This window comes from Phyllostomus discolor, chromosome 9, assembly GCF_004126475.2.
Source record: "Phyllostomus discolor isolate MPI-MPIP mPhyDis1 chromosome 9, mPhyDis1.pri.v3, whole genome shotgun sequence".
Taxonomy (NCBI): domain Eukaryota; kingdom Metazoa; phylum Chordata; class Mammalia; order Chiroptera; family Phyllostomidae; genus Phyllostomus; species Phyllostomus discolor.
This window is the reverse complement of record NC_040911.2, coordinates 2,520,602-2,545,825: the sequence shown is the minus strand read 5'-3', so window position 1 is coordinate 2,545,825 and position 25,224 is coordinate 2,520,602. Positions and strand designations below refer to the sequence as shown.

The 25,224-nt window shown below is 54.9% G+C and overlaps 1 protein-coding gene across 1 annotated transcript in view; it reads left to right on the top strand.

Moving 5' to 3' along the window:
* The window catches only part of LOC114506605 (uncharacterized protein C18orf63-like), a 33,560-nt gene extending 8,336 nt beyond the window's left edge, over positions 1–25,224 (top strand). The window contains 15 exon segments of the mRNA XM_028524365.2: positions 97–208; positions 749–790; positions 2,289–2,365; positions 3,546–3,655; positions 4,497–4,593; positions 4,698–4,783; positions 5,943–6,126; positions 10,362–11,414; positions 11,603–11,657; positions 11,660–11,692; positions 12,774–13,017; positions 22,087–22,198; positions 22,773–22,833; positions 23,849–24,041; positions 25,020–25,224. Coding sequence (XP_028380166.1) covers positions 97–208; positions 749–790; positions 2,289–2,365; positions 3,546–3,655; positions 4,497–4,593; positions 4,698–4,783; positions 5,943–6,126; positions 10,362–11,414; positions 11,603–11,657; positions 11,660–11,692; positions 12,774–13,017; positions 22,087–22,198; positions 22,773–22,833; positions 23,849–24,041; positions 25,020–25,224 — 2,664 coding nt within the window.

Sequence of the window (25,224 nt, the reverse complement as noted above, 5' to 3'; positions counted from 1 at the left end):
GGGGGGGGGTGGTCCCGGCACAGACATTTCCCGTGAGTCTGTAGGGACATGCTGATTGCTGTGATTGGCTCGTATTTTGTCCTTGAACCTTTGCAGGCAGAGGCGCCACAAAGGGTCATCCCTGTGATTCTTCAGAACTGCCTTTCGTACTCGCTCACGGCCAGGCTCGCCCCAGCCTGGAACAAGACTGGCCACCTCCTGGTGCAAGGTGACTGTCCCTCTCCCGGTCACTGTGGCTTTCTCAGGCAGGTTGCTTCCCTTTGGGGCTCTGCTCCCAGAAAGTAGTTGCTAACGCGGAGCCCAGCCACGTGTTCTCAGGCCAGCCCACACAACACACGTGTCATCTCCGTGCCTGGGATTATACCCAGGGGCCTGCTCTTGTTTCTTTAAAGAAAATACGTTTATTATGTAATGCTTGATGCTTAGAAGAAAAGATATAAGTGATGAGAATTACTGTAAAATAAACAGAAATTACTCATATTGCTAGAACCAAAACGGTACTGAGTTTTATGTTGAGGTCTGACCATTTTCTAAGCATTTTATACTACAGAATAAATATTTGAGGGTATAATTAGGTATTTTTATCCTTTTAATGGAAGAGATATTTTTATGTAAGCTGACATTTCTTTGTATAAAACTGCATTTTAAAGTATTTTCCTTAACTTTTATGCTTTTACATAAAAAGTTGTATTTATCAAGCATGATTTATGGGTTATAATAATATGGTATATATTATCAATTTTTTAAGGAAGAGAGTTTCTTTCTCAGATGGGAAAGCAAAATGCTGTTGGTAAGTAAAAATGCTTAAGTTAATAGATGAAACATTAATATAATCAACAGTTGTTAAACAGTGTTACAGATTGTTGAGTTGTTGTAATCGTGGTGATTAGGTCATATCAGAATTCAAACAGGTGTTGTTATAATCACAATTTCACCTGGGAAAATGACCTCTGATTCAAAGTACATAGCCTACCTCATTGACAAAAATTCACTTCTCTCAATTTCAATAAAAGCTATAATTTTTTTATTTCTTTACTTTAAAAAATTATGACTATGAAGGAGTTCAATTCTTACAGCCATTTATAACGTGTAGTTTCCAGTAAAAGCTTTATTTCTTATGAGAACATGATTCTTGTTTTTAAAAAAGTCTAAAAAGACACGGATGATCTAAAATGACAGTTTATGATATGGTCTAATCCAGTTCAATGATGTGGCTGCACTTTGCAGGCAATTTCCCAAACGGTGGTCCCGAGAGGGCAGATGGGTGGGAGTCCTGGGCCCCCGCAGACATGACTGACCGGTCCCGGCAGCTTCCCCACCCTCGGGTGCAGCCCTGAATCCGGGCTGACGGCTGTGGACGGTCCCGGCCGCCCCCCGCGTACCAGGTCCTGCCCGAGCCGGACGGCGGCCCCCTTGTCCTCCAGCTGGGGCCCCGTGGGCTCACTACTGCACTTAGTTCCGTCCACGGGACTAGCAGGAGACGACAGCTGTCGCAGGTAACAGTTTATTAAAGACAACAGTGAAGTAAAGATAACAGTTTAGGGAGCAAAGTCCTCCACTGCTGTGTTAGAGCTGTGCCTTCCAGTTCATGAGTGGCATACTCCACAGCGAGGCCGACAGACTGGAAGTGTGGAGCTCAGTGGGTTTCCACCAACTAAGGCACCCTGAGGCCAGTTCTCGGGTCAGGAACCCCACAGCCCCTCCTGCCTTGTCCTGGGTGCCACCCCTCCCCCGGGCGACCGTATGTGACTCCGGTAAGGGCTTCCAGTTAAGAGAAAGCGGGCAGAAGCCTGGAGGCCCCATCGGACGCAGGGGAGCCCGCCAGAGCACCTGCGGGCGTTGGTGGGGACGGACTGCCGGGGTCAGGCAGCCTCCGTCTCCCTCGCGGCGTGGGCGTCGGGCTGCACAAGGGGCTCGGGCAGGTCTCCCTCACCTGTGGGGCCTTGTTTCCCCTGTGCCAGCCTGCCTGTGACCCCCCACCACACACCCCCCCCACAGCCCCACACAGTCCCACATGCCCACACACACACCCCCACACCCCCCCACAGTCCCACATGCCCACACAGCCCCCACACAGCCACGTTGTCCAGCCTTGGTCCCCCCGAGGCCTCAGCTGCGACTGCCGGACACGGTGCCGGGCTGCCTGTTGCCGTGTGTGGAGAACTCCCCGTGCTTTCCTGCATTTGCAACTTCAGTAAATTCAGTGAATTCTTGTGTTCCTAAAGTAGTTCATTTGATTGGATGGAGTAGTAATCCCAGAAAGTTTACCATTAAATATTTTCTTTCAGTATTAGCCATCAATGTAACAGAAACTCAAGTTTGTCTGAGCATAGAAGCTTACACAATCAGACTGCCGCCACCTGAGGTACCACGAATTTTCATTTCTGTGATTAGCTTTATTATACGTGCTAGATACTTAATATATTTCTTATTACACACACGCTAGCAGGTTTTAATTTTTAATAAGAGTGATAAGATTTTTTAACTTTCAAACTCCCTATTAAATTCTTGATATATTGATGGTGTTCTTAGTCTGTTTACCCAAAGAAATTATTGTCGGCTCAACACAGACCCGGTCACGCTAGTCCCTCGCTCGAGAACCTTCGAGGTGGCCTTCAGGACCCCGCTACCCCAGCACACAGCAGTTACACACAACACTCTTGCCTTCTCAGGAGAAGGACCTGTCTTTTATTTTGCTGTTCTCATGGCCCCCAAGTACACGGCTTAACTGGCTTTGCCTGCAGAAAGCGTCCTTCAGTTTGTCCTCCACTGTATATACTGTACCAGACACACGGTCCCACTCTTCATTACTGAAAAGGGGGACGGCTCTGGGAGGAGGTGGCCCGCCGGCACCCTAGAATGAGGCCGACCGACCCACCCGTGAGTGGCGGTGTGGGACCCACAGGCTCCCTGGGGAGATCAGGCCCCATTCCCAGCGTGACAGAGCATGCACAGTGCACTCTGCCCACAGGCCAGCTCCCACGGGGAAGAGGAGGGAGCTGTCCCAGCTTTGCCCACCAGATAAATTGCCTCACCTGCTCCATTTTAAGCAACAGGTGTTGCATAGCGGCATCACGGCAGTAGAGCTCCTGTCAGCACGGGAGCAGACCCCAGAAATGAGGGGGTGCTCTGCTTTCTCTTTCCCGCCCAGCGCTGCGCGCTCAGCACGTGCTCGTCCAGTTCGTTTAAGTTCCTACCCTCCGTCGTCCTCCGTCATTAGCCCCTCCCCGTCTCGCCTTGCCCACCCGTTCGGTGGGGCACTTGCCAGGTCCGGACTACAGGAGCACTTGGTTCTGCGTGTCTGTGAGGCGGTGTGGAATGGGGCGTTTGCATGGGCAGTGGGAGGGAGAGCATGAAACACGTGCGGGAGCTTAGAGGGGAGACAGCGTGAGCCGGAACACGCACCACGTCACGGGAAGCGGTTGGCCCAGCGTACCCGCAGCCTTCCAAGTCACAGCTGGCTGTGTGTGCGGGTCTGTAATGTTTCTTTCTGTTTGCAAATTCTTCTGAGGACTTACGCATTAAAATCTTCTTTCTGCTAAAAGCTGCAAGAATTCGGCATTTCCCAAAGTGTCATAAAGGACTTCGAAAGTCACAAGAGTGCCATCATTGAGGGACACGCGATTTTGAGCGGCGAGTGCTACGTTCTGCCAAGGTGAGGGCGCGGCTGCCGTGCCTCGGGGCGGCGCGGTGTTCCGTTCTTCTCGGCTGTGCCTCGGCACTGGCACGCGCAAAAGCAGGCGCCACCTCGTGGCTGTTTGAAACCGGAGTGTAACTTGACAGATGTCACCGGTGTGCTGTCCCACTTGCAGAAGCCGTCAGTCCCCTGTGTCGGGTGACTGGACTCACGGTATTGTATAGTAAGTGTATAGTACACGTTTGTAATACGTTTTATTGGACTGTTTTTAAAGTACAATTTCTAGATATCTCATGAGATTAAGACTATTACAGTAATCTCGACATAACCTTGAGAACTTTTACATATAGTTAATGATTCATTATTGCTTGATATGAGTTAAGTTTGTACTATATTCAGGAAAAATGGCTTGTTATTAATATGAATAGGACTAGTGGGATGAAGTTTTAACCTGCTTTATGAACAATAACGTTAGCAAGCATACACATAATAATTTTATCATTCAGGAAAGGGTAGATGGGAAATACAGATTTAACTTGTATTTATTCAACTCTTAAGCTTTTCTCTAAAGTCTCACAATTACCAGGCATATCTATTTGTGACAACACTAGTTATTTTGTGTTCGTAACTGGCATAGTGTTTGCATCAATTCAGTTTGGTTTCTCCTCACAATTCTAGGTGACATTTAAATACAGTTATGTTTGGAACGAGGAACAAGTGATTAGTTTATCGCTTATGTGTTGGTGGTTGCCGAATCTTCCTGAACGCAGTCTAAGCCACGTGGTTAAACCTCCCCTGCGCGCTGGGGTTAGGTTCGACGACGGGGCTCATGCCGCGCCACCACTCTCACCTCCCACAGCATGAAACGGGGGCAGATACTCAGCGTTCTTCGGGCCGCGCCTCCCGACTGCCCCTTCCACACGTACGCAGACTTCCAGGCGCACTGGGACGACCTGGTGAGGGCAGGCGCGCACTGCGGGCTGCCTGGTTTGGCTTCTTGTGATGGGATCTCAGTGTGGCCTTCCCTCCGGATAATTTCAACCTCGCTCCTCACTTTCAGTACGGCTACAAACTCCCAGAGGCCCCCGGAGGGGCCGAAGTGTACTGCAGCGTCCGCTTCTGGATGCCGGGAGGGAGGCCCTTCACATATCCTTGAACGCAGGTGGGGGCAGCTGTCCCCGCCCGGGCGTCGACGTCCCTGCCCCCCTTCTCTGTGTCCCGACGGACTGCACTCCTCTCGACTGCGTGAGTTCTGTTCTGTTCTGTTCTCAGCGTCTTCCCGTCTGTGTTTGAGGGCGCGCTTCACAGTGGCATTTCCTCCCTGAACGCTGCTGCAGCGGTTCAGACAGCGGGGACTGCCAGGGAGATGGGAAAAGCGCTCACTTGGCTTCTAGTAGACTGGAAGAAATCATCACAGGTTCTCCTTGGCCAAGGGCTCCCTCCAGTGGAATTTTGGTATTTCTGAAAGGGAGGAGTCAGAGTGAGTTGAGAAAGAATTTTATTTCTGGAAAACTGTTTTACAGGCAAAATTTAGAGGGCTTGACGTGTGCTTGATGTACCCCATAAACTTAAGGAAACATCTTGACGTTATTTTAAAAGTCTGCCCGTGAAAAGCCCAAGCGAAGAGCTCGGGCGAGACTCTTCAGTCTGCATCCTGGCCCTGTGGTCCCATCCCTTTGCGTTGTCACCGCCGGGTTTCCAAGGGGGAGGGGGCCACAGCGCTCTTCCTCTGCCCTGCGTCCTGACCCGGATGCGCCACAGAAGGTGAGTGGGCAGATGCAGGTTTCAGCCATCCCTCCCGTTAGGTGCCAGGTCACTGTGCCAGCTCCTCGGGGCGGGGGGAGGGGGGGTCCTCATCAGGAGAGTGGCTGCCGTTCTCCGGGAACTGCCCCTGGAGCCCAGTGAAGCCCGCCCGTGCTGTTCCTCCGGGCTGAGCCCTCGCTGCCTTCCGGGGGTGCAGCCGCTCACTGGTGGCCGTAAACACTTCTGTGGTCCCCACAGGCACAGTGTCTTTCTTACAGGTCAGTTTCGGAATGGCGTCGTTGCCAGCCTGTGTAGAAAGCCTTCCCCTAAGGAGACAGTGAGCTGTCTCGATTGTGAGTATTAAAACAGAAGTAATTAATACTACTCCTGGAGGAAACGTGCTTTTTTAGCTTTGGGTTATACACTTGGAATGAGTTAGCTGGGAACAGATGAGCTATGTGTGAGATAGTTAGGATTTAGGGGTGTGCACTCCCCAGCAGCCGCTGTCTCACAGTCTCTCTCGGTCCATAAAGCCGTCCCACTGTTCCTTAACGCCTCCCACCTACCCGCTCCGCTGCGTCAGAAGTCAGCCCGTGCAGTTCTTCCCGAGGGTGGATTTGGACGGTGTGCTGAGAAGTTTTCTTTCCGATGTGAAGTCCAAACTGCCCCATATCTGCGGATTTCCCATCAAGATGACGACGAAGTCGTGCTACTGCACCCAGGAACTGACTACGCCACGTGTACAGGTAAGAGACCCGTGTCCATCCCGTTCCCTGAGACACGCGGTGCCCGTCTGACCCGGACCTCAGTGCAGTGTCTCCCCGTCGGCCGCCAGGGGACCTGACCCTCTGTCACTGCCATCGGTCGTTGTGGCGCTTGGTTGGCTTTTGTCGACGTAGTCCACCGGTCTGCTTGGTGTGAGCCCCTGGACTGGGCACTGTGCCGTCCCCTCGTCCCCAGCACCGGGGACAGCAGAGTGCATTAAGTGCTTTTCCAGTGAATGGGCGACCTCACAGGATGGTTTGGAAACATTTGCCTCATACAAACCCAACTTGACTTTGAACTTCTGCCACTCCATTTGAGTCTGAGTGATTGAAAAAGGCTTCGAGTGATTTCTCTTATCAATACTAAATTATTTCAATACCATTTTCATTGTAAGATGATGTGCTAAGTGAAATCTTATTTATGAAAAGGAGGTAATGATTAAGTATTACCGATAAAGAAAATATGATGGCCTATCTTCACACTCACCAGAATAAGATATTTTTGTTCAAAGAAAACAAAATTAAAAGCTGTTAAAGAACAAATCTAGGGAAGTTAACTTCAAATTTTCAACAGCAATCTTTCTTTGGAATAACACAGTCAGCATATTTCCATCAAAGAAAAGATAAACGTTTGCACAGCTGGCACAGTCTGAAGCATCCCATGAAGGAAATACGCCGTGTCCGCTCGGTCTCCCCTCTGGGAGGTGTCGGCGTCCCCCGGGGCTCGTGGCTCCCGCTGCTCCAGGGACTCGTCCCTCACGTGGCATCAGCGCGCCGTGGCCCCAGCACGCTGCCTTGTGGCGCTTCTTCAGCTTTTGCCGACATGCAGATGGTTTTAGCTCTAACCCCCCTCTGAAGTTCCCCGGAGCCGGTGTGATGGGCCCCGTGCATCCCCTCAGGCCAGCCCACGTCACCCGCCACGAGCCGGCCACGAGGCAGCACGTGGAGCCCGTGTCCTCGGCAGGGGCAGCTCCTCAGACCCACGGTCTAAATTAGAACCGTGACAGCCTGGACGGCGGGGCTGTGGGAAAGGCTGTGTCCTCAGAAAGGAGTGTGGACAGACAAATACCGTTCATGTCTCTGTGATGATGAGTCTGAAATTTCTGCCCAGATACAACTGTTTAAAAAGTTCAACTGTTGGACAGGACCAAACTTGAGGAATTTAAAGGATAGGCCATTACTTCGTGCATTTTTATTGAATATGCACAAATAATACTTCTTTTTATTACAAAATCATAAGCATGTGATCCTGTCACATGACAACATCACACTCAAGCACACCAGATGACAGTTTCGGCGAAGTGTTCAAATTGCTGTCCATGTCGTGGGAGACGCTCACGGACCCCACCAGCCACACCCAAGTGAGCCTTAACTGCTGCCAGCCTCCGTGTTCCTTGAACACGCAGCGTTTCTAGCCCGTGTCTGGTTCAGAAGTACTGAATCCAAATGATAGACTCATGAAAATTTGCTTCTTAACTGTGAAGTAACAAATTGCAAATTCTGGTCTTTATTTTGTTCCTGAGAATAAAAATGTTCCCTACTCAATTTTACCTAGTGCCTTCTGTATGCCAGCTGCTTAATTAATGTATGCGTATTACAGCATTTAATTGTCAAAATAAACTCTTGAAGTAAAGGACTGTTTTCTCGATTTTGCAGACGAGGAAACTGAACCTGAGAGCCTCCCAGTAATCTAGTCGAAGCCACGCAGGGAAATAAGTGCACTGCAGAGTCAGGGCTGAACCCACAGTCAGGTTCTCCACCTGAGGCTGGAAAAGGTTGAGACGCGCGGTTCGGACCCCAGGCTGCGGGGGCCGGCCGCCTGGGTTTGAACTCCTGCCTGCGCTGCGTGTGTGTCTGGGCAGCTCCTGTGCCCTCCCTGTGCCCTGGCGTCCTCAGCTGGAGAAGGGGGCGTGGTGGTGGTGGTGGTGGTGGGAACGGCACGTGTCACACACCAGGCTCTCGAGGAAGCCGGCCCGAAGTGGAGTCCAGTGCACGTGACACTCACTGGGGACCGCCCTCGGAGTCATCACCTGCCGGTGGGGGCGGGGCGGGACGGGGCGGGGAGCCAGGGCCTGAGGGGAGAAGGCAGAGGCGGAGCGGGGGCCCCGTGGCCCGGCCGCCTGCTGCTACCTCATCTGTGCGGACTCGGACACGTGTGTCTGCCTCTCAAGGGCCTTTAAAGACTTCACCGCAGTCCCTTGATGTGTGAGACCGTGTTACTCCCCAGCTCCCCCTCATCTCTGAGGCTGGTTTGCGGGCATTTCGTGTCAGGGAGAGTCTGAGCCAGGGCCGCGTGGTTGCACCTGGTGGTGGTTTCTGTTAAGTCTCTCTCGTTCTGCGACATTCCAGACCCACTTCTCTGCATGTGAGCCAGGTGTTTCCTGGGAAGACTGGGTCACGTTCCCCGGAAAACATCCTATATCCCAGATTTGGCTGATTGCTTCCTTGTATCACGTCATTTAAAGTTAGTGTCGCCTTCTGGACCCCGTATCTCCCACAAACCCGCGGTTGGATCTGAGTGTCTCTGAGTTCTGGTCCAACTTGAATAAACAGTCAAGCTGTGCAGTGCATAGTGGGATTTTAGTAGATGAGACACATTTGATGGGTCGTTTTGGTCAGTCCATTCACGTCTAAATAGAGGCTAAAGCTTTTGGTTTCCCTCTGTAAGTTCATGTGAATGCACTACGCTATATAAATTATGTGTGAAGTTTTAGAAGTTAAAAGTCGACTGAGCCACATCTGCCAGGGACACCCGGCAGAACAACGGTAACAGTGTGGCGAACACATGTTATTTGTGGGGTTGCGACTTCTCAAAGCTTTGTTTGTTGACATTTAAGTATTTCAAGTTCTGTAAATTATTTATGGTCTCATCTGCTGTGTCCATGGGCCCTTTGTGTAGTCTTTTTATAAATTTTGAATACAAACCCGGAGGTCCCCCCCTTTGGGCTGTCTGCCGTGTGTTAGACGTTGGAAGAACGAGCGAACGGTGGTGTACCGACAGGCCGGGGCAGGTGTTTCCGTCAGGCGTGCCCGTCCGAGCGGCGGGCGGAGGCGGCGCAGGTGGGACGCAGACGTGTTCCAGACGCGTGTTCTGGAGAAGCCTTGTGTCGGGGCGCAGGTAGCCTGCCCTTCTGTGAGTCTGCCTGGCACGAGGCGGTTTGTCCTTGCTTCTGGTTTTATGTTGGTGTGCCAGGAACTAGGCGTGTCGTTGGAGAGTTCCTGTTGTTCGTGGAACCAGGAGTCCAACACAGAACGGCTGTTCTTGGATGTTCTGTGATTGACTTCAACTTAGTTCTTTAACTCTGTTCCCATCAAATGGAAAATTAGTCTAGACACTTGGAACGACTCGGCCGCTTCCGACAAAACATCGGTTGTGCGGTGCCACTTCGTTCAGATGTCAGACCTGCCGTCCCCCTGCTAGCCTGGTGTGAGGGGCGCCTTCAGAGAGGGTGGGCAGGGGTGTGGGGGGCGGGTGTCCCCCGCGGTTGCCTGTTGTCCACGTCAGGGCAGCGGGTGCCCCAGCGCTGTTTCCGGACGCCCAGGGAGCCGGTGGGGGGACCCTCGGCCCCTGCTGACCCTGCAGCTGAAGAACCAAGGGCACTTGCAGCTCGACTTCTCGGCAGCGGCTGCACACGTGCGGCTTTACCTCCACCTGCCTTCAGAACACGGTGTGCGTGCCCCTGAGCGGCTGGTCCCAGACCACAGCCTGCACCCGGCTGCAGAGGGGAGGTGTCCATCTTCGGTCCCCCAGCTCGAGAAGGGACACCAGAGGACGCGCGGTGGGACGGGGGTGGGACCCAGCCCGTGTGCACTGTGCAGTCATGGCGGCTGCACACGCCAGGAGTCCAGGGAGACGCAGCGGAGCGGCGAGGGAGCAGCCCGGGCCCGGCTGGAGGGCAGCGGGCAGGGGACCAGAGTTCAAGTCCTCACACAGAGTTTAGAGCGTGTCTTCATCTTAAAATAGGTCACGAGAGGCTGGTGCCCAAAGAGGGGTACAAACCATAAGAAATACACGCATTTCCTCAAGAAGGCTCCTTTGGTTTTTGTTTCTGGGTTTTTTGTTTTGTTTGTTTTTTTACCTGTTTTACATGTCATAGTGTTACTTTATGTCCGTATTTTGATGATGTTTTATACAAAACATTTTTACATATATTTTGATTTTCTTCCAATAAGGACTTGATTACATTTTTAAAGTATCTTGATCTGTATCCTTTCAGGAAAACAAAATCAGGCCGCTCAACCTGACCTCGAAGCAAACGTTCCCGTGCTCTCTGACTCGGGCCCCCTCCACGGGACCCCCCCTGGCCCAACACCTCCCACCGCGCTCGGTAGCCGCAGGCCACAAGGTGCAGCTTCCGGTCAGCCAGCAGGGGCCCTGCGGGTCCGCCGCCCCGCCTCCCCAGCCAGACCCCGCCCCGAGCAGAGACACCGCCCTGTCCGACCTGGCGCCGCGCGGACATCTGGAAGCACCGCAGCCCACCAGAGGAGGCGCTCAAGCCCAAGACACACATTTTAGCTCCCAGAGGAACGCGGCCCCTAAACTCATCCCCGTCTTCAGAAGTCGGTCAGTGCCAGTGAACGAAAAGGACTTGGAGCCCGGCAGCCTGAGAAGGAAACAACACGTCACACACCCAGACTCCAAACCGACGTTAGAATCTCAGCTGTTTTTGCCTAAAACCAACGTGATCCAGAATGACAAGCCCGATTTAGACCCAACTATCACAAAACGATTTCATCCTAACCCTCAGATGAAGGCTTGGAATTTAAAGCAGAAGGCTTCCAGACCTCTGCGAGAAAAAAGGACCGAGCCCTGTGACGATGGGACGAAACACCCCCCTTTCAACGGAAAGTCGTCCGGTGCGGGGGCCAGTGGGAGGCGGCCCCGCGCTGGCCATGCAGGGCTTCGGACGTCAGAGGAGGATTCGGGTGCGGTACGGAGTGCTGCTGACGGCCAGGGGAACGAGGGAGCCGTGCATGTCCCCATAACACGCACATGCACAGCGCAAATTCTAGGGAAGGGACACGAGCCACTAAAAGTGAAAAGACCACACATCTTTGAATCCGACACGGAAATGGAAGATGCCCAACTACTACAGCATCGGTCAGTAAATCCAACCAGAGAAGGTGATGTCGGTGACCACAGGCTGGTCGTGAGTGGGACAGCCCACAGGCTTGGAGGAGCAGGACTGCGTCAGGGGTCTTTGGAGACCGCAAGGCAGCCTGGCGCCAGGGACACCCGTCAGCAACGACCCAGGTCCCCTGGGATCCAGGTGAGAACACAGTTTTACTCCGGGGGTATTTGTCATGCAGTAGGTAGGCCATGAAAACCCCTAAATAAAGATTTAAAGGATTTTCCCACATCATCCAGGAACACATTGAGACAAAAGTTGTCCCTGACACAATTGCAAGTACATATAGTTTAACGTATTAGAGATGTGATTCTTTAATTTGATTACAGATACGGGACTTGGACAAATCAAAACCCAAGAGACCTCTCCTCATCCCTTGGGCTCACAACATGGATGCAAAAGCAGGGAATGTCCATCAGGTAACTTACCTTTTGGTTCATTTTTCATTATGCTACCTGAATTGGAGTTGCTGGGTTTAGGAGTCTCCAGCCTCTTAATAAGAAGGAGCTACTTCTAGATTCCTCGGAGCCTTACAATGAGCCCGGAAACGGGAGGTATTGAGGACAGCACAGCTCTTGAGCCAGGACTGCACACCGCGTGTGCTGTTTGAGCCGCGACCCCGCAGAGGGCTGAGGTGGGGAGAGGTCCCGCTGCCAGCCCGTCCCTCGCCCTCGGTGCGGGCGCGGCGGCCGCAGACCGCCCGAAGGTGTGTGCGAGCCCACAGCCGCTGGAACACACGACCTTCGGGGGCTCGAACCCGAGGTGATTAACCGGAAGTGATGCTTCCGTTCAGTGACAATTGGCTCCAGAAACATTGTGGTGGTGACAAGGGCGAGCTCAAGACTTAGCTGATGACGCTGGGTCTGCGGCACTGAGTTCAGAAAGCCGCGCATCTGGAAATGACGTTCTTCCCCGTTCCGCCATCTGTCTGTCCTAAGAACAAACAGACTGCCGAAACATCCACAAACGCTTTTTTTTTTGCATGGAACTATTGGCATACTTTCAATTCAAAGTCTTTATGAGCAAACTAGAAAATGTCTTCTTCTTTTTTTCTTCCAAATGCTATTTCTTTTTATAACTAATAGAATTCGCAGCCTGACTTGAGTTAACCAAAAGGTACTTGAGTCTCCTGTGTGTTTCGTCATGTAGTCTGTGACGTCTCACGCTTTCATGCCCTCGGTGGGTGGTTAAGGGAAGGTGTGTGTGCCCAGAGCCTTAAAGTTTCCTCCTTAAAATAAATGAATTCCATTCCAGACTCCATAATTTTTAGAAGCACATCATTTTCCCACTTTGAATTACTTAAGACCTAAGACAATCTTTAAAATATAAAACTGTTCCTATCACCCAGAAGGAATGACATAAGAAAAATTATGGGATATCATTATAGCAACGAATTTCCCTCAAATATAAAATTAATATATGCCCCTGGAAAAAATTTGAGAAGCACAAAACGGTTTCTAGAAAAAAGTTTGGGAAACCCCCTGTAATTTCTCTCCGCAGAGAAAGCTACTACTGGGAGCGGTGAGCAGGCGTGCGCGCACTCCGGCGGACGGGAGCTAGGCCCCTCCCGCGGCGGCGGCCCCTTCTGCCTGGCAGCCCCGCTTCTCACGGTCGCCCGCGTGGTCCACGCGAGCGAGCACCGTTGGTGGCCTGCTGCTCACCGACACCGGCGCTCTTCCCGGCTCTTCGCCACAGCGGCAGCGTCCGGCGGTGGTCTCGTACGGGTGTCCACAGATGCCCGCGTGTGTGACTGGTTTTGTTCGTTGAAAATGTCTTTACTTCACCCTTACTATTTCTATTATTGAAATTCATTTGCACTCACTTTTTATTATTGAGACTGTGTGTGTATACGAGGTGTGTGGGGGTGTCCGCCATATCTTTATGGACTCACTAAATTTCACTTTGCTTTAGCACAAGCTAACAGAAATCCCTCAATAAACGTAAAACCTGTTTCACAGAAGAGCCAGAGCCTGCCGTCACATAGCCAGACTTTTGCGTAGAGGTGTCTTTGTTCGGACCTGCCCGTCGGCTTGTGCTCTGTGCTGGTTGTGGGTGATGCGCGGGGCGCTGAGAGGGCGCCGTGGGCCCGGCCCGCGCTCCCCCCAGCAGACCCTCCTGGCGCCTGGCGGAGACGTGGGAGCCCGGGCGTACTGAAGCAAATGTCGAGCAGCCCCCGGTCCGTGTTACGAATAAATCGTCTACCGTGTAAGGAGAGAGCGAGCAGAGCTGCTCACTAGTAATATTCTGGCTTTCAGACATTTTAGGTGTTTAATTTACAAAATGTGATATAATTGTTGCAATAAGATGTTTTAAAAATTCTCAATATTCCATTGAGGAAATCACTTAATTTTTTAAAAATATCAGAGAGCCAAGTTTAAGTGGAACTTTGATTTGATTTACTGTTTTGCTGCCTCACTAAACCATTGCAATTGAATGCAAAAATGAACATGAACCCTACTTCATAACTGTAATACTAATTTTTTTCCCTTGAAATTCTGCCTGGCTAATTTCCTGTATAATGTTACTGTGGGCGTTTCTGTTTTCCAGAAGTATCTCTGCTTTACAACTGTGTTCCCACTGCCCTCGAGAAACGCCTCTAGTTTAAAGCCCGTCTTGAGTGTGCCTTCCTCATCTGGAAGCCGGTAGGACGGGTAAGCGGCAGAGAGTGGCCGGTCCCTGTGTCTCCGAGGCCGTGGACAGAGCGTCCGGTGCAGAAGGCGGCCCGCCAGTGTGGTGCCGGCGGCACAGTCGTCCGCGGCTGCCCTCCTCGCCACTGCCCTCCTCGCCGGTGCCGGCCGGGCGGCGTGCCGCAGGGCGTGAAGGCTTACATCGCTAGTGCGCCAAGCAAAAGAACTCGAAGACAAACCTAAGTAGTGCGCAGTATCTTTAAATAAACATCCATGATAGCCCCTCCTCCATTCCATGAGCGTCTAAAACTTAGAATTTATAGTGTAGTGTTTCATTTAGATAAATGTTAACCTACATGGCAGAGCCTGCTTATGTTAGGTTTGGTCCATCTTGTGGTGTAGGTTTCTTTTTTGTCTTACAATACGTGTCCTAATATTGAAAGTTTACCCCCCAAAATATGTATCTGTGCATAGGCACGTGTGTATGATGGGCTGTGCAATGGTTGACTGATCATTTATTGTCCATGTTCAGGGAGGCGGCCCTGGACCAAATTCCTGTGTTAGGGAGAAATCAAGGAAGATTTTGACTCATTTTAAGATTATAATTTCGAAAGCCAGAATAGTTCTAAATTCAATTAAGGAAAACTAAATTCAATTAAGGAAAACTAAATAGCATTCCCATTAGGTTTTTGCTGATCCGTGTGCATTGCGGACACGCTCTGACCTGCCGCGCCCCCAGATCACTCTTCGCGTTCCCAGCGGGTGTGAGTGCTCTGGCGGCTGTCGTCTTAGAGCTGCACGGAAGTGACTTCCATGTCGCCGAGAATCTTGTAAGAGCAGCCGTTGCGTTTGAACCTATGGCAGTCTGCCAGAATTAGTGCAAGACTCATCTTCACAGAATCATAAAAATACTTTTCATGTATTATTCATACTTTAAACTTCATAGTGTTTATTGCTTACTATATTTGTTTTTGTTATATTTTTATGTTATACATTATTTGTATTTCCTATGTTAACAATATTACTGTAACAAACGGGGAAGAAGTATGGGTTTGTCATTGATTACCCTTTATTTCACCAGCTCGCTAACCAGATTTTGCTTTGTCGGAGTTCTCATCGTCTGGTGTTATGCTGGAGCTAACAGTGTATTAGAGAGTTTACTAATACTTAAGCATGGTCAGTATTTACGGTGTCCGTAAATGCCGTGGTCATTCCGTGCGTGTGCTCACACTGTGTTGTACCCTGCAGAGGGTCTTTTCTAAGATAAAAAATAAAGGTATGTCAAACAGATGTGTCTCCCTCACGTCTCAGCGACTGTAGGTGGGGGTGGGGAGGCTTAGACGCATTGCAGGTGGTTACCTCTGCGGCTCCGTGTGCCACGTGCCTTCGCTGCGGAACCACGTGGCCTGGCTTGCGCCTCCACCACGTCACGGGGCTTTCGTTCCCACGCGCCCTCGCCCTGCGTGTGACTGGCGTGTGTTTGACCGGTGCTGCGTGCTGGGCCCGGCCGCAGGTGCCTGTGGTGTGAGGGGGGACGGGACACAGACAGGACGAGCAACAGGTGCGATGGGTCCGCAAGCGACAGGTGCGGGAGAGACGAGCAGGGCAGAGGAGGGGAGGTGGCCGAGGGGGCGTCCTCGGGCACAGACGAGCGGGGCGGAGCGAGCCGGCCCACGCACAGCTGTCTGAAGGGCGAGCTGTCCGGGCCTCAGGGACAGCCGTGTGCCTGGGTTGCCCAGGGTGACTAGGAGGAGACCTGGTCATACTGGCCGTGGCAGGGACGTTTGCCCCGAGTGAAACTGGGCCGAGACCGGAGAGTGACCTGCCCTGACTCGGGTTTTGAGGGGGCCAGGGGGCCGTTCTGACCGCAGCACTGGGGGAGAGCAGGGCCGCAGCGAAGGTGCTGGTGCGCCGGGGAGGTGGAGGAGGCCCTGCGAGGCTGTCGTCCTGAGGGGTGGGACCCCCCTCCCCCCTTCCATCCCCCCATCAGGACACTGAGAGAAAGGGCGGGGCTGGGCTTGATGGCCGGAGGACAGCTCTGCAGTCAGTGGGCAGGAGAAGAGGAGCAGGCGTCCGGGCTGCAGGAGCAGGGCACTGGGGCCCACACTGGGCTGCGCAGTGCCGCGGTGACAGCTGTCAGGGGGGCCCTTTCCTCGGAGGGACAGGCGCAAGCCTGCCTGAGCGTCGGGGAAAGGGGGGAGCGGGCGGGGGTGGCAATCCCGGGTGCAGACGGCTCCTTGGGGAGGGTCGTCAGGGGGTGTCTCTCCCTCCTTCCTGTCACTGGCCCCTTAGCGGGGGTCCCTTCCCACTTCTCCTTCGATCGCCCCCTTCTGGATTTGGCAGCCTCCCGTGGCCTCTAACCTTTCTCACGTCTTTGGACCCAGTTCCTCTGTTTCCGTTGCTGGTTGAATGCACCAAAGACACACTGGGACGCGGAGCACTGGGAGGAGGGGGCCCAGAGACGCCGGGGGCCCAGAGACGCCGGGAGCCCAGGCAGGAGGAGCGTCGGGTCCTTGGACACGCCGCGCAGCCTCCCCGCCGACCCACACCGCCTCCTGTTGCGAGGGCTGCGTGGTGCCGATGCCCGAGCAGCGCTCCCAAGGCGCGTGCGCGTCTGCATGGTGGGTGTCCGGCGTCTACACGCAACCCTCCGAAGCCCTTGTTCACGTTCCGAGCTCTCGGGCCCCGTCTCCTTTCCGCTCTCACCTGGACTCCTTGCTCGGGGAGCTCTCTCCTCTGACTTGGGGAGTCTGGAGGTGGGGGGCGGGGGTCTGGGAGGATGGGAGCAGCTCACGTGTTTGAACAAGCCCTTCACCACCCTACCCCCGCTCGGGGTGTGGGCAGGGTCGGGGGGGTGCCTTCCGGCTTCTCCTCGGAGTCCCTCGAGCACCGCTCAGCTGGTTCGGGCCGGGGCCGGCCCGGGGGTCTTCCCGGTTTACGGCGCTGAGAACTCTTTGAGAAGCCGGTGTCACTTCTCTCGGTTCTCCGCAGAAGGGCCTGTCCTCCCAGAGACCATGGTCGAGGCTTCTGGGGTCTATCTGGTGTCGACATGCGTTACCCCAACCGTCCCCAGGCCGTAGGATTGCTCTGTAGGTGGTGAAGCCACAGGGCTGGAGACCCTCCAAGCCCCCACAGCCCACGTGACGTCCACCTCCCCAGACCCCCACGAGGCTCGGGGTGCTTTGCCGCAGCGCCGGCATACACTGGCCTCCCTGGTTGCGACCTAGCCTTCGGTGGCTTCTCTGTGAAACAAAGAACTTCTATGTGTTGCAAAACTGAGCAACTCTGTTTCCCAGAGCAATAAATCCAGCCTGCCCTTTGCCTCCTAAGAGCTGGTTTTAGTACTTTGTAAACGGATGAAGCAAAGGGAAGTCGATTTAGTCACATTCCTCTTTAACCAGATTTACCCCGTTTCATTACTTGGCTGCCTACTCCTGCTCTGCGTCCCCAAGGAAACGGCTGGATGAAACCGAGAATAAAAGCAACATAAAGTAGGATATTCAATACTCCAGGTTGCACACACCCAGCCGGGTCCCACGATGATCGAATTCAGCCTAGTTAGCCTGATGTCAAGTGCATTTCAGCCCTGGGGGCAATGAGAAGCAGAAGGCTGGTTCTGCCTCCCCAGAAATCATGTATGTAGAAACACATGGCTCTGTGTGTCCCCGCCACGCAGGAACACTGACACCTAGCAGGCAGGCTCTCCTCCGGCAGGTCCCGGAATATTGTGTGTGACCCACCAACGTGACAAAGACTGTGTCGGGCCGAGGACAGCGTCGGCCCAGTGTGTCCCGCTGTTCCCTCTGGACACTCACGTGCTACCTGCAGCGTCTCTGCCCGTGGGGCCCTCGGAAAGGACACACAGTTCCACCTGCAGGTTGGAGACTGTGACATTTCCGACAGGTGGCTCCATTTAGACTAAATCTCCCCAAACTCTTCAGCTTCAACAGGAGTGTCTCACGGTTTGGATGAGCCTCCAAGGTGAGGAGCTCTGTGCAAGCCAGGAGAAGGAACCTTCAGACGCTGAAAGTTGATTCTGCACCGAGGCTGGGTAGTTTCTTCCCAGGGCAGGGGAGAGTCCAATTCCGACTCAGACGGGCCCATGTTGCCTGCACTGGTTTTAACTAACCAGCGATTCCGCTGGGCAGTACGGGGGTTGACCAGATGTCCTCGGAAGGCTCCTGCTAATCTGCCCGTTTGGGGCTGAAAGAAAGAAAGAGACCTTGGCCAGCGGGGTCAGTCACTTAACAGTGAGGAAGTCGGGATACGGGGAGTTAATGCAGTTCACACCCGTGTTATAATTACGAAAAAAATAGTTATGTTCCTTCATAGTCCTGTTTACTCTTAAAAAACCTTTTTGTGAAACACGAGTTAAAAAGAGTTTATCGAGTATATATGTGCAACATAATAAAGAATAAAAGTGAAACAAAGACCTTTCCCCTCCAGTCTCACCGCTCCTGCTCGTGCACCCTGGGCAGGGGGTTTGAACGCCGTGCGCAGCGAGGCGATGCCGTTTGGAGTCTTTCGTGGCTTCCTGCCTTCGGTCAGCGGTGTGTCTGAGGTTCGACCGCGCTGCTGCTGTCCACTGGGCCGACCCACTTCCCTTTCCAGACCCACTCCCGCGGTGCGAACCTGCCACAATGTAGCCGTCCCACGGTGGGGCAAGTTGGGATAATTTCCTAGCGGCATCTTTGTGTATTTGTGTTGATTGTTTCCCACACAACTTGCACGTGCGCGGGTTCCTTGGACTCTAGAGGTGATGTGTAGGGGGAGAAAGAACTTTAAATTGGAAAAGTTCTCTCCTTTTGAGGACTTTCTGAGCCAAGTCCAGAAAGGTGGGAAGGAGGGTTGCGTGAACATTTCCTAAAAGGGAAATGCACACCTGTGTTTCCCGTACAAACGCTTCTGGAAGGAAATGAATCAGAACTTGAGCAGTGGCTACTCTCTGTGTCATTCTGGGTGATTCCTGCCTTCCATACACTCTTGTTAAATGTCCAAACAGCACAGTGAACATGAATTATTCGTTTTATTTTTAAAAACAGATGGAGCGAGGCAACCATTTCCTTTTGCTTGATAGATGCAAAGATGTCACAGGAGTGATGCTGTTTAGAAACCCACGTTGGTGTCCCTCGTTTAGCCTCACCTGCTTCTCTTCCCCATGACATTAAGCTGTTTCACTCTGACACATGCCAAACTGTGGCTGATGCTTCCCAGGGCACTGGGCGGTCACCCACATGCCGTGCGATAGCCCCACCAGAAAGCATGACGGGCACCCTGCCAGGGAACTTCACCCAGTGATTTCCTGATAGGAAGGTGACGGAATGGGAGGCCCCGGAGGGAATCCCAATAACTCACTGGACTGAGAAACTGCAGTTTCAAGCACCTGAAGCCCCGGAGAAGACCAGCTTTCTCGATGGGGAGTCCTTACGTAACCCCTGGAGGCAGGGCGAGTACGTGCTTTGCAGAGGCACGGCTGTGGTGACGTTGGAAGGGCAGGGAGTGCCAGGAAACGGCCAGTGTTGACCGCAAGCTGTAACCCCAAAGTCCTGAGCTCGCCGACCTAGAACCACACTCAGTGGTCATACTTCCACTAAAACAGGCTTTCGTTTATGTGCAAGCTGTTTACTTAGCACCTACTACATGCCAGGAACTGTGCTGGGGCCCAGATACACCGTGTCAGGCACGGGAGATCCAACAGTCCCTGCTCCTGCAGTCCAGGGGGAGGAGAGGCTACAAGACCAGTTGTGACAAGGCGCTCGATGCAACCACAGAAAGAGGGTGGGGAGGACACCAAGGAAGCTCCAGCAGGAGCAGAGCTCCCGGGAAGCAGAGGGGTACGTGGGTGCTCCCGTGGGTGGGACCTAGCAGTGTGGGCCAGAGGTGGAAGGGTGGTCGAGGCAGAGGAGACTGCGGGAGGAGACTCAGAAGGCGCAGTAACCAAGGAGCGAGAGGTCAGCAGGGCCATGCAGGCGGATGGGAGGAACCGGAGATTTCGGGCTGGAGGAAGGCAAGGCGGGGGACGGGGATCGGTTAGGAGGCTGCGTTACCACGAGGGAGAGGAGTAAACTAAGGAACCCGTAGGGAGGAAAGCCAGCAGGACTCATGAATAACCGATGAGGTCAAGCTCAGGTCATCGGCCTTGAACCTAAGTCTTCCTCTTGTCTACTCTAAGCTCTCAGTGCTATGAATGCCCCTCAACGCTCGGCTTTAGCTGTTCCCACAACTTTGACGTGTTGCATTTGCACCTCCGTCCCATTTAAAATACCTTCAGATTTCTATTTAGAAGCCTGTTTCATTTCCAAATACTCGCGCTGTTTCCAGATGCCTTTCTAGTATCGCTTTCTCGTTTAAGTCCCCTTGGCCATTCCCCTTGGCCATTCATGTTTAATTTACTGGGACCTCTTTGATAGCCTGGGCCCCGGCCTGGCAGTGCGCCACCCCCAGCCCAGCAGATGAGTTCCCCCTTCTCATCTGCCCTCACCTGGCCTTACCTGGGTTTTCTGTCTTCTCCCTCTCTGTCTCGGCCGATGGTCTCTCGTCCAGGTGAGGTCTGCATGGATCCTGTGTTGTCTGGGGGCCGTTTCTCGGCCCTGCCCGTGAGGATTACGCACCCGCTCACGGAATAAGCAACGAAGCGTGGGCACACTGTAGCCCGCACCCATATTTGGGAAGGAAAACTCCTGTAAGGAGGCACGATCTGTCTGCAGAATGCGACTCCAACCACAGTAATTACAGCCTTTGCAGGATCGGGCCGAGGAGGTCAGCTCCCGAGAGCCAGAGCCACATGGTGTCACACATCCTCTTCCCAGCGGAGGGTCCCTCCCCGCAGGGAGGGGGGGTGGCTTCCCAGAAGCAGCAGCCACTCGGCCCCAAAGACAAATCCACCCTCGTCGCTTACGGGGCAGGACAGGGCAGGACCTTTAAAATTGGAACTTTTTTTGATTCCTCGCTTCATTAAGGGTGTATACTATATATTTATATTTATATAGTATACACCCTAATAATTTCTATCTAATTACAATTTTCATGTCATTTTAACCATCTATTATATATGTATACACGTGTGTGTGTGTGTGTGTGTGTGTGTGAGAAATCTTGGCACCTGGTCTCACCCAGGACCACCGTGCATCATGCTGCTGTTCAGCAAGGAAGAGAAACACAAATCAAGCCGGGAATTGTGGGTGCTGCTTTGCTCCCCGTAAGCTGTTAGAACATACATACAAGTAGCGCCCGGGGGGGGGGGGGGGGGGGGGGGGGGGCCGTGGGCGCCTGCTGGTACCTCGCGCCCGCTCACAACCCCCCTCCTCCTCCCGATTACAATGCAGTCCGGGGAGAGGTGGTTCAACTTAGTGCTTCCCGCCCGGGGGTCCCGGTACGTGTTGAGACCCGGGTCCTGCCCGTCGGAGAGAGAGCCGGGACCCTCTGAGATGGGGGCGGAGGCACCTGCGGGGGCACCGCACGGGCCGGCCCGGGAACCGGCGGTGGGAGGGGCCGCTGGGAGGCGCGGGCGAGGACGCTCCGGAGCCGGTGGTCTGGGTCCCGGCAGTCTGCGCCGGGACTGCACACGTCCCGGGGACTTCAGCAGACTCTCCGGGGAAGGGAACACGGAGAAGCGTTGTCCGGTCGTCCCAGCCCTGTGCTGTGCGGGGGGGGGGGGGGGGGGGGGGGGGGGGGGGGGTACAGCAAGGGTGTGAAACGGGACGGGCGGTGCGGTGGCCGCCCGCAGCTTGAACGTGGAGCAGCCCGAGGGGACGTTCCGCTCGCTTCGGAAGGTCGGTCCGCCTCGGGCGCGCACCGCCAGGTCCGCCCCGCATCGTCTCTCTGACGGGCACGGGCCACCCCCACGCCCCGAGTGGCTGCCGACCCGCGGCAGAGCTCGGGCTCTCTCCGATGACCACTCACCGCTCTCCGCGGATGACCGGCCCCGCATGTGTACCGCCGTCCAGCTGCCGCCAGCAGCCGGCGGGCCCAGGCCCCCAGCCGCAGTCCCGGAGGGCTCCTGCTCAGGCCTTCCCGTGGGCGATCGTTACCTAAGAGTCATGGCCAGCCAGGCTCACAGCTCCAAGTTCTTGATTCCAGGTGGCATTCCTCCCTTACTGGTTCCCCCCACCTCTGCCCCCCCCACCCCGCCTTCCTGCTGAGCAGCCCTGGTCCGGAGCTCAGCCCGCTGCCCCCCGTCCCCACAGGCCCCTGCTGGTCGTGGTCCGAGCGGAGAGCACACTAGCCAACGCGGGCACGTGCCACCCGAATGCAGCCCCCAGCTCCCCAGGTGCAGGCGGGGCGCCCTCGCTCCGGACGGTGACAGACAGACGAGGACTGACTTCCTCCGTGAGGCCACAAAGGCCGTGCTGTCAGACACCAAAGGAGGCTCCAAGTGGACTTGGTTTCCCGGCAAGAAGCTGAGCCGCCACTTCTTGAGAAGACCCCATCTCACTTCAGGACCAGACCTGGACGCCAGCGCAACCCGAAGAGACTGTGGAAACTGGGCCAGCGGCCGCTTCTGCCCAGGGCTCAGACGGCACGACCAAGGGCAGGAGGGGGCAGTTCCTACAGGGCCGGCCGCCGGCCGCCCAGGGGCTGCCGGACTGGAAGTCGGTTTGCAAACCCACTGCAGGCGGGAGGCCCAGCTCAGGGCGGCCAGACGTGCATGCCAGACGTATTGATTGGGCACCTCGTCGTGTGGCTGGTCTGGGACACAGGGACAAGGCTCCCTTGGGCCCTCCCCTCAGCGTGAAGGGTCCGGCAGCCCTGGGCCTGCATGCAGCTTGCAACACCCCTGGGGTTGGTGGGGGCTTGTGCCTGGGGGGGACCACTGGGACTTGAGTCGCCCCATGCCACCACCCCACTGAGACATCCCCCCATCCCCGTTCAGTCCTGGAGCTCCGAGGACTTCCTGCAGACCAGCCGGGCGGAAGGAGGACAGAACCGAGCTCGTGAGAAGTGAAGGAAGGAGGGAGACCGAGACTCTAACACTCAGTGTCTTCTCCTTCTCGGTCTCGCATGACGGTCCCCTGGCTCCCCGCCTCTGGGCAGCGTCCGGAGGGACACGGCAGGCTGCTCAGTCGACCAGCCGGGCTCCCGGGGGACGCAGGGGGTCCTCGGGATTCCAGTTCACGCGTTGTGGTCTCGGGTTTCCCCGCCGGAAACACCGCAGTTAATACATCACCGTCACCAGCTCGGCACTCACGTGGTTGCTAATGTTTAGTGTAATTTCCCATTTCCCTGGCACCTGGGGCAGTGAGGCACCGGGGGGGGGGGGGGGGGGGGGGAACAACGGTTAGAGAGCACGTGTGCCTCAGAGCCCCCGGCGACCGGAGAAGCTCTTTCAACGCCTGTGAGGTGCTTTACCTCTCAGTGCGCCACCCTGCGACCCCGTGAGCAGGGACTCTCACTGCCCAGGAGAGTGAGCTGGGCCGTTCCCACCAGTCTGGCCGGGCTGGGTGTTCAGTCCCGTCCCCCTGCGTCTGTTGTGCAAAGCTCACGGGCGCCCTTGCTCGGCACAAAGCTGGGCCTGAACCCGGTGTCCACCAGGGGTCACCCTCACAGCAGAGGGTCCCCCCCCACCCAGGAGACGCAGGATGCAGACCGTGTGCAGCACTCGTATTGCATCTCTCTGCGTGGTGGGTCCCCGCGCCCTCGTCTCCCTGTGTGGCGCTCAGAGAGCCCTGGCTGCAGGGTCAGTGCTGTTCTGGTCAGTGACAGCCGGTGGCCCCGGCGGCGGCCTTGAGGCCTCCCTGCAGACCCAGGAAGCCCAAGGCAATGCCCGCCCCTCAGGCCTGCTCCCCTCCAAAGGGACGTGTTGCTAATCCTGGGGTTTCCTGTATCTGCAGGGGCGGGGAAGGTGGGCGGGGGGGGGGGGCTCCGTTCTGGAATCTCCCCGACCTGGGAGCCGACCCCGCAGATGGCCTGCGCCTGCAGAGGATGGGCTGGAACCCCCCTTGCTCCCAGGTTCCCAGGCGGAGTGGCTGGGGCTGGTCCCGGGGCCAGGGCCCCCTGAGACGTGTGCGAGCAGCCGTCGGCTCCGGCGGCCTCCGGCAGGCGTGCAAGCGTCACGGGGCTTCTGTCGGGGCTCCCTGGGTCGCCGGGCTGGAGCCGCCGTGTGTGAGCAGTCCTACACACCCGCGTGTTTTCTGTTTGCCGGGTTAGAGTGATTAAGCGAAATTATTTAAGGGGGAAAAGAAAAACCTTTGAGGTCCGAAGAGACTATGAACTGCATCGGGTTTTGTTTTCGGAGAAAGTTCCTCGGCTTTGAAACTGTCCCCTCCAGGCGGAAGGGGGTCCACGCCTTCCTGCGGGGGTCTCCGGCTACCCAAGCAACTGCTGTCTTTCTGCTGCCTAATCGTAACACCCCCGTGTCCTGAACTGCCACCGAGCTTATCTCGTCTCTGCAGCCCCAGAATTATATATGAGGACTGCTATTTTTAACAGAAGGAGCGGAGGGACGTTCAAGAGCCCAGTGAAAAGGGGGGAAAACCGGCCGCTGTAGGAGACCGTTCTGCGTGGCGTGGGCCCAGCTCCTACTAGGAGATGCACAGGACCCACGCCCACGAGTAGGTTCTCCTGTGGGGAATCAGGCCTGCAATGCGCCCAGGCCACTTTGAGTCTTGCTCTTGCTAAAAAACTCCCTCACCTTGAACTGAGGACATTTACTACAAAGTAACTTCCTAAAATCCATGTTAAACCTTCCAGGGATGAGTGTAACTGGTTCAACCACTTTTGCCTTTTCATTTGCAAATATCCCTCTTCTGCGATGTGATTAGCAGCCTGGGCTCCTTTGTTTTCTGTAAAAGGTGACCCCCTACAGCGAACCTGGGCAGAGTAAAGGAGGACCATCATGGAATGGGGGAGAAATCCAATAAAGGCCTGTCACAGTGGAGGCCGAGGCTTTTGCTCCCCTGGAGAGAAAAGCCACGCTGTCCCTTTTCCTCCACCAGACTCGGCAGTCCATGTGAGTGTCTCGTTTCATCCATAACGACACGGACACTGCGGGCCGGAGTCTGCGTCACACGCCACGGGTGCCGGAACCATCTGACGGCCCGGCACCTTTCTGGGCTTCCGAGGAGCCGTTCCCCAGGGCCCACCCTCAGCCCCCCTCAGCCCGAACTGCCTCTGCCCGCAGCTGCCTGGGGGAGATGCCGCAGCCCTTCCCTTCCCGCTCCTCTGGACAGTTCGGGGGGGTTTCTTCTCCCCCCCAAAAACTGAAAGTGAAGTGGAAGGTGGAAGTGGACCGTGGAGGAGTCTGGGTAAAGACCAAAGACGGCGAAGGGGGCCCGCGGTCTCCCCGCAGACAGGCGACCGCGGTTCTGCCGGGAAAGTCGCAGTGA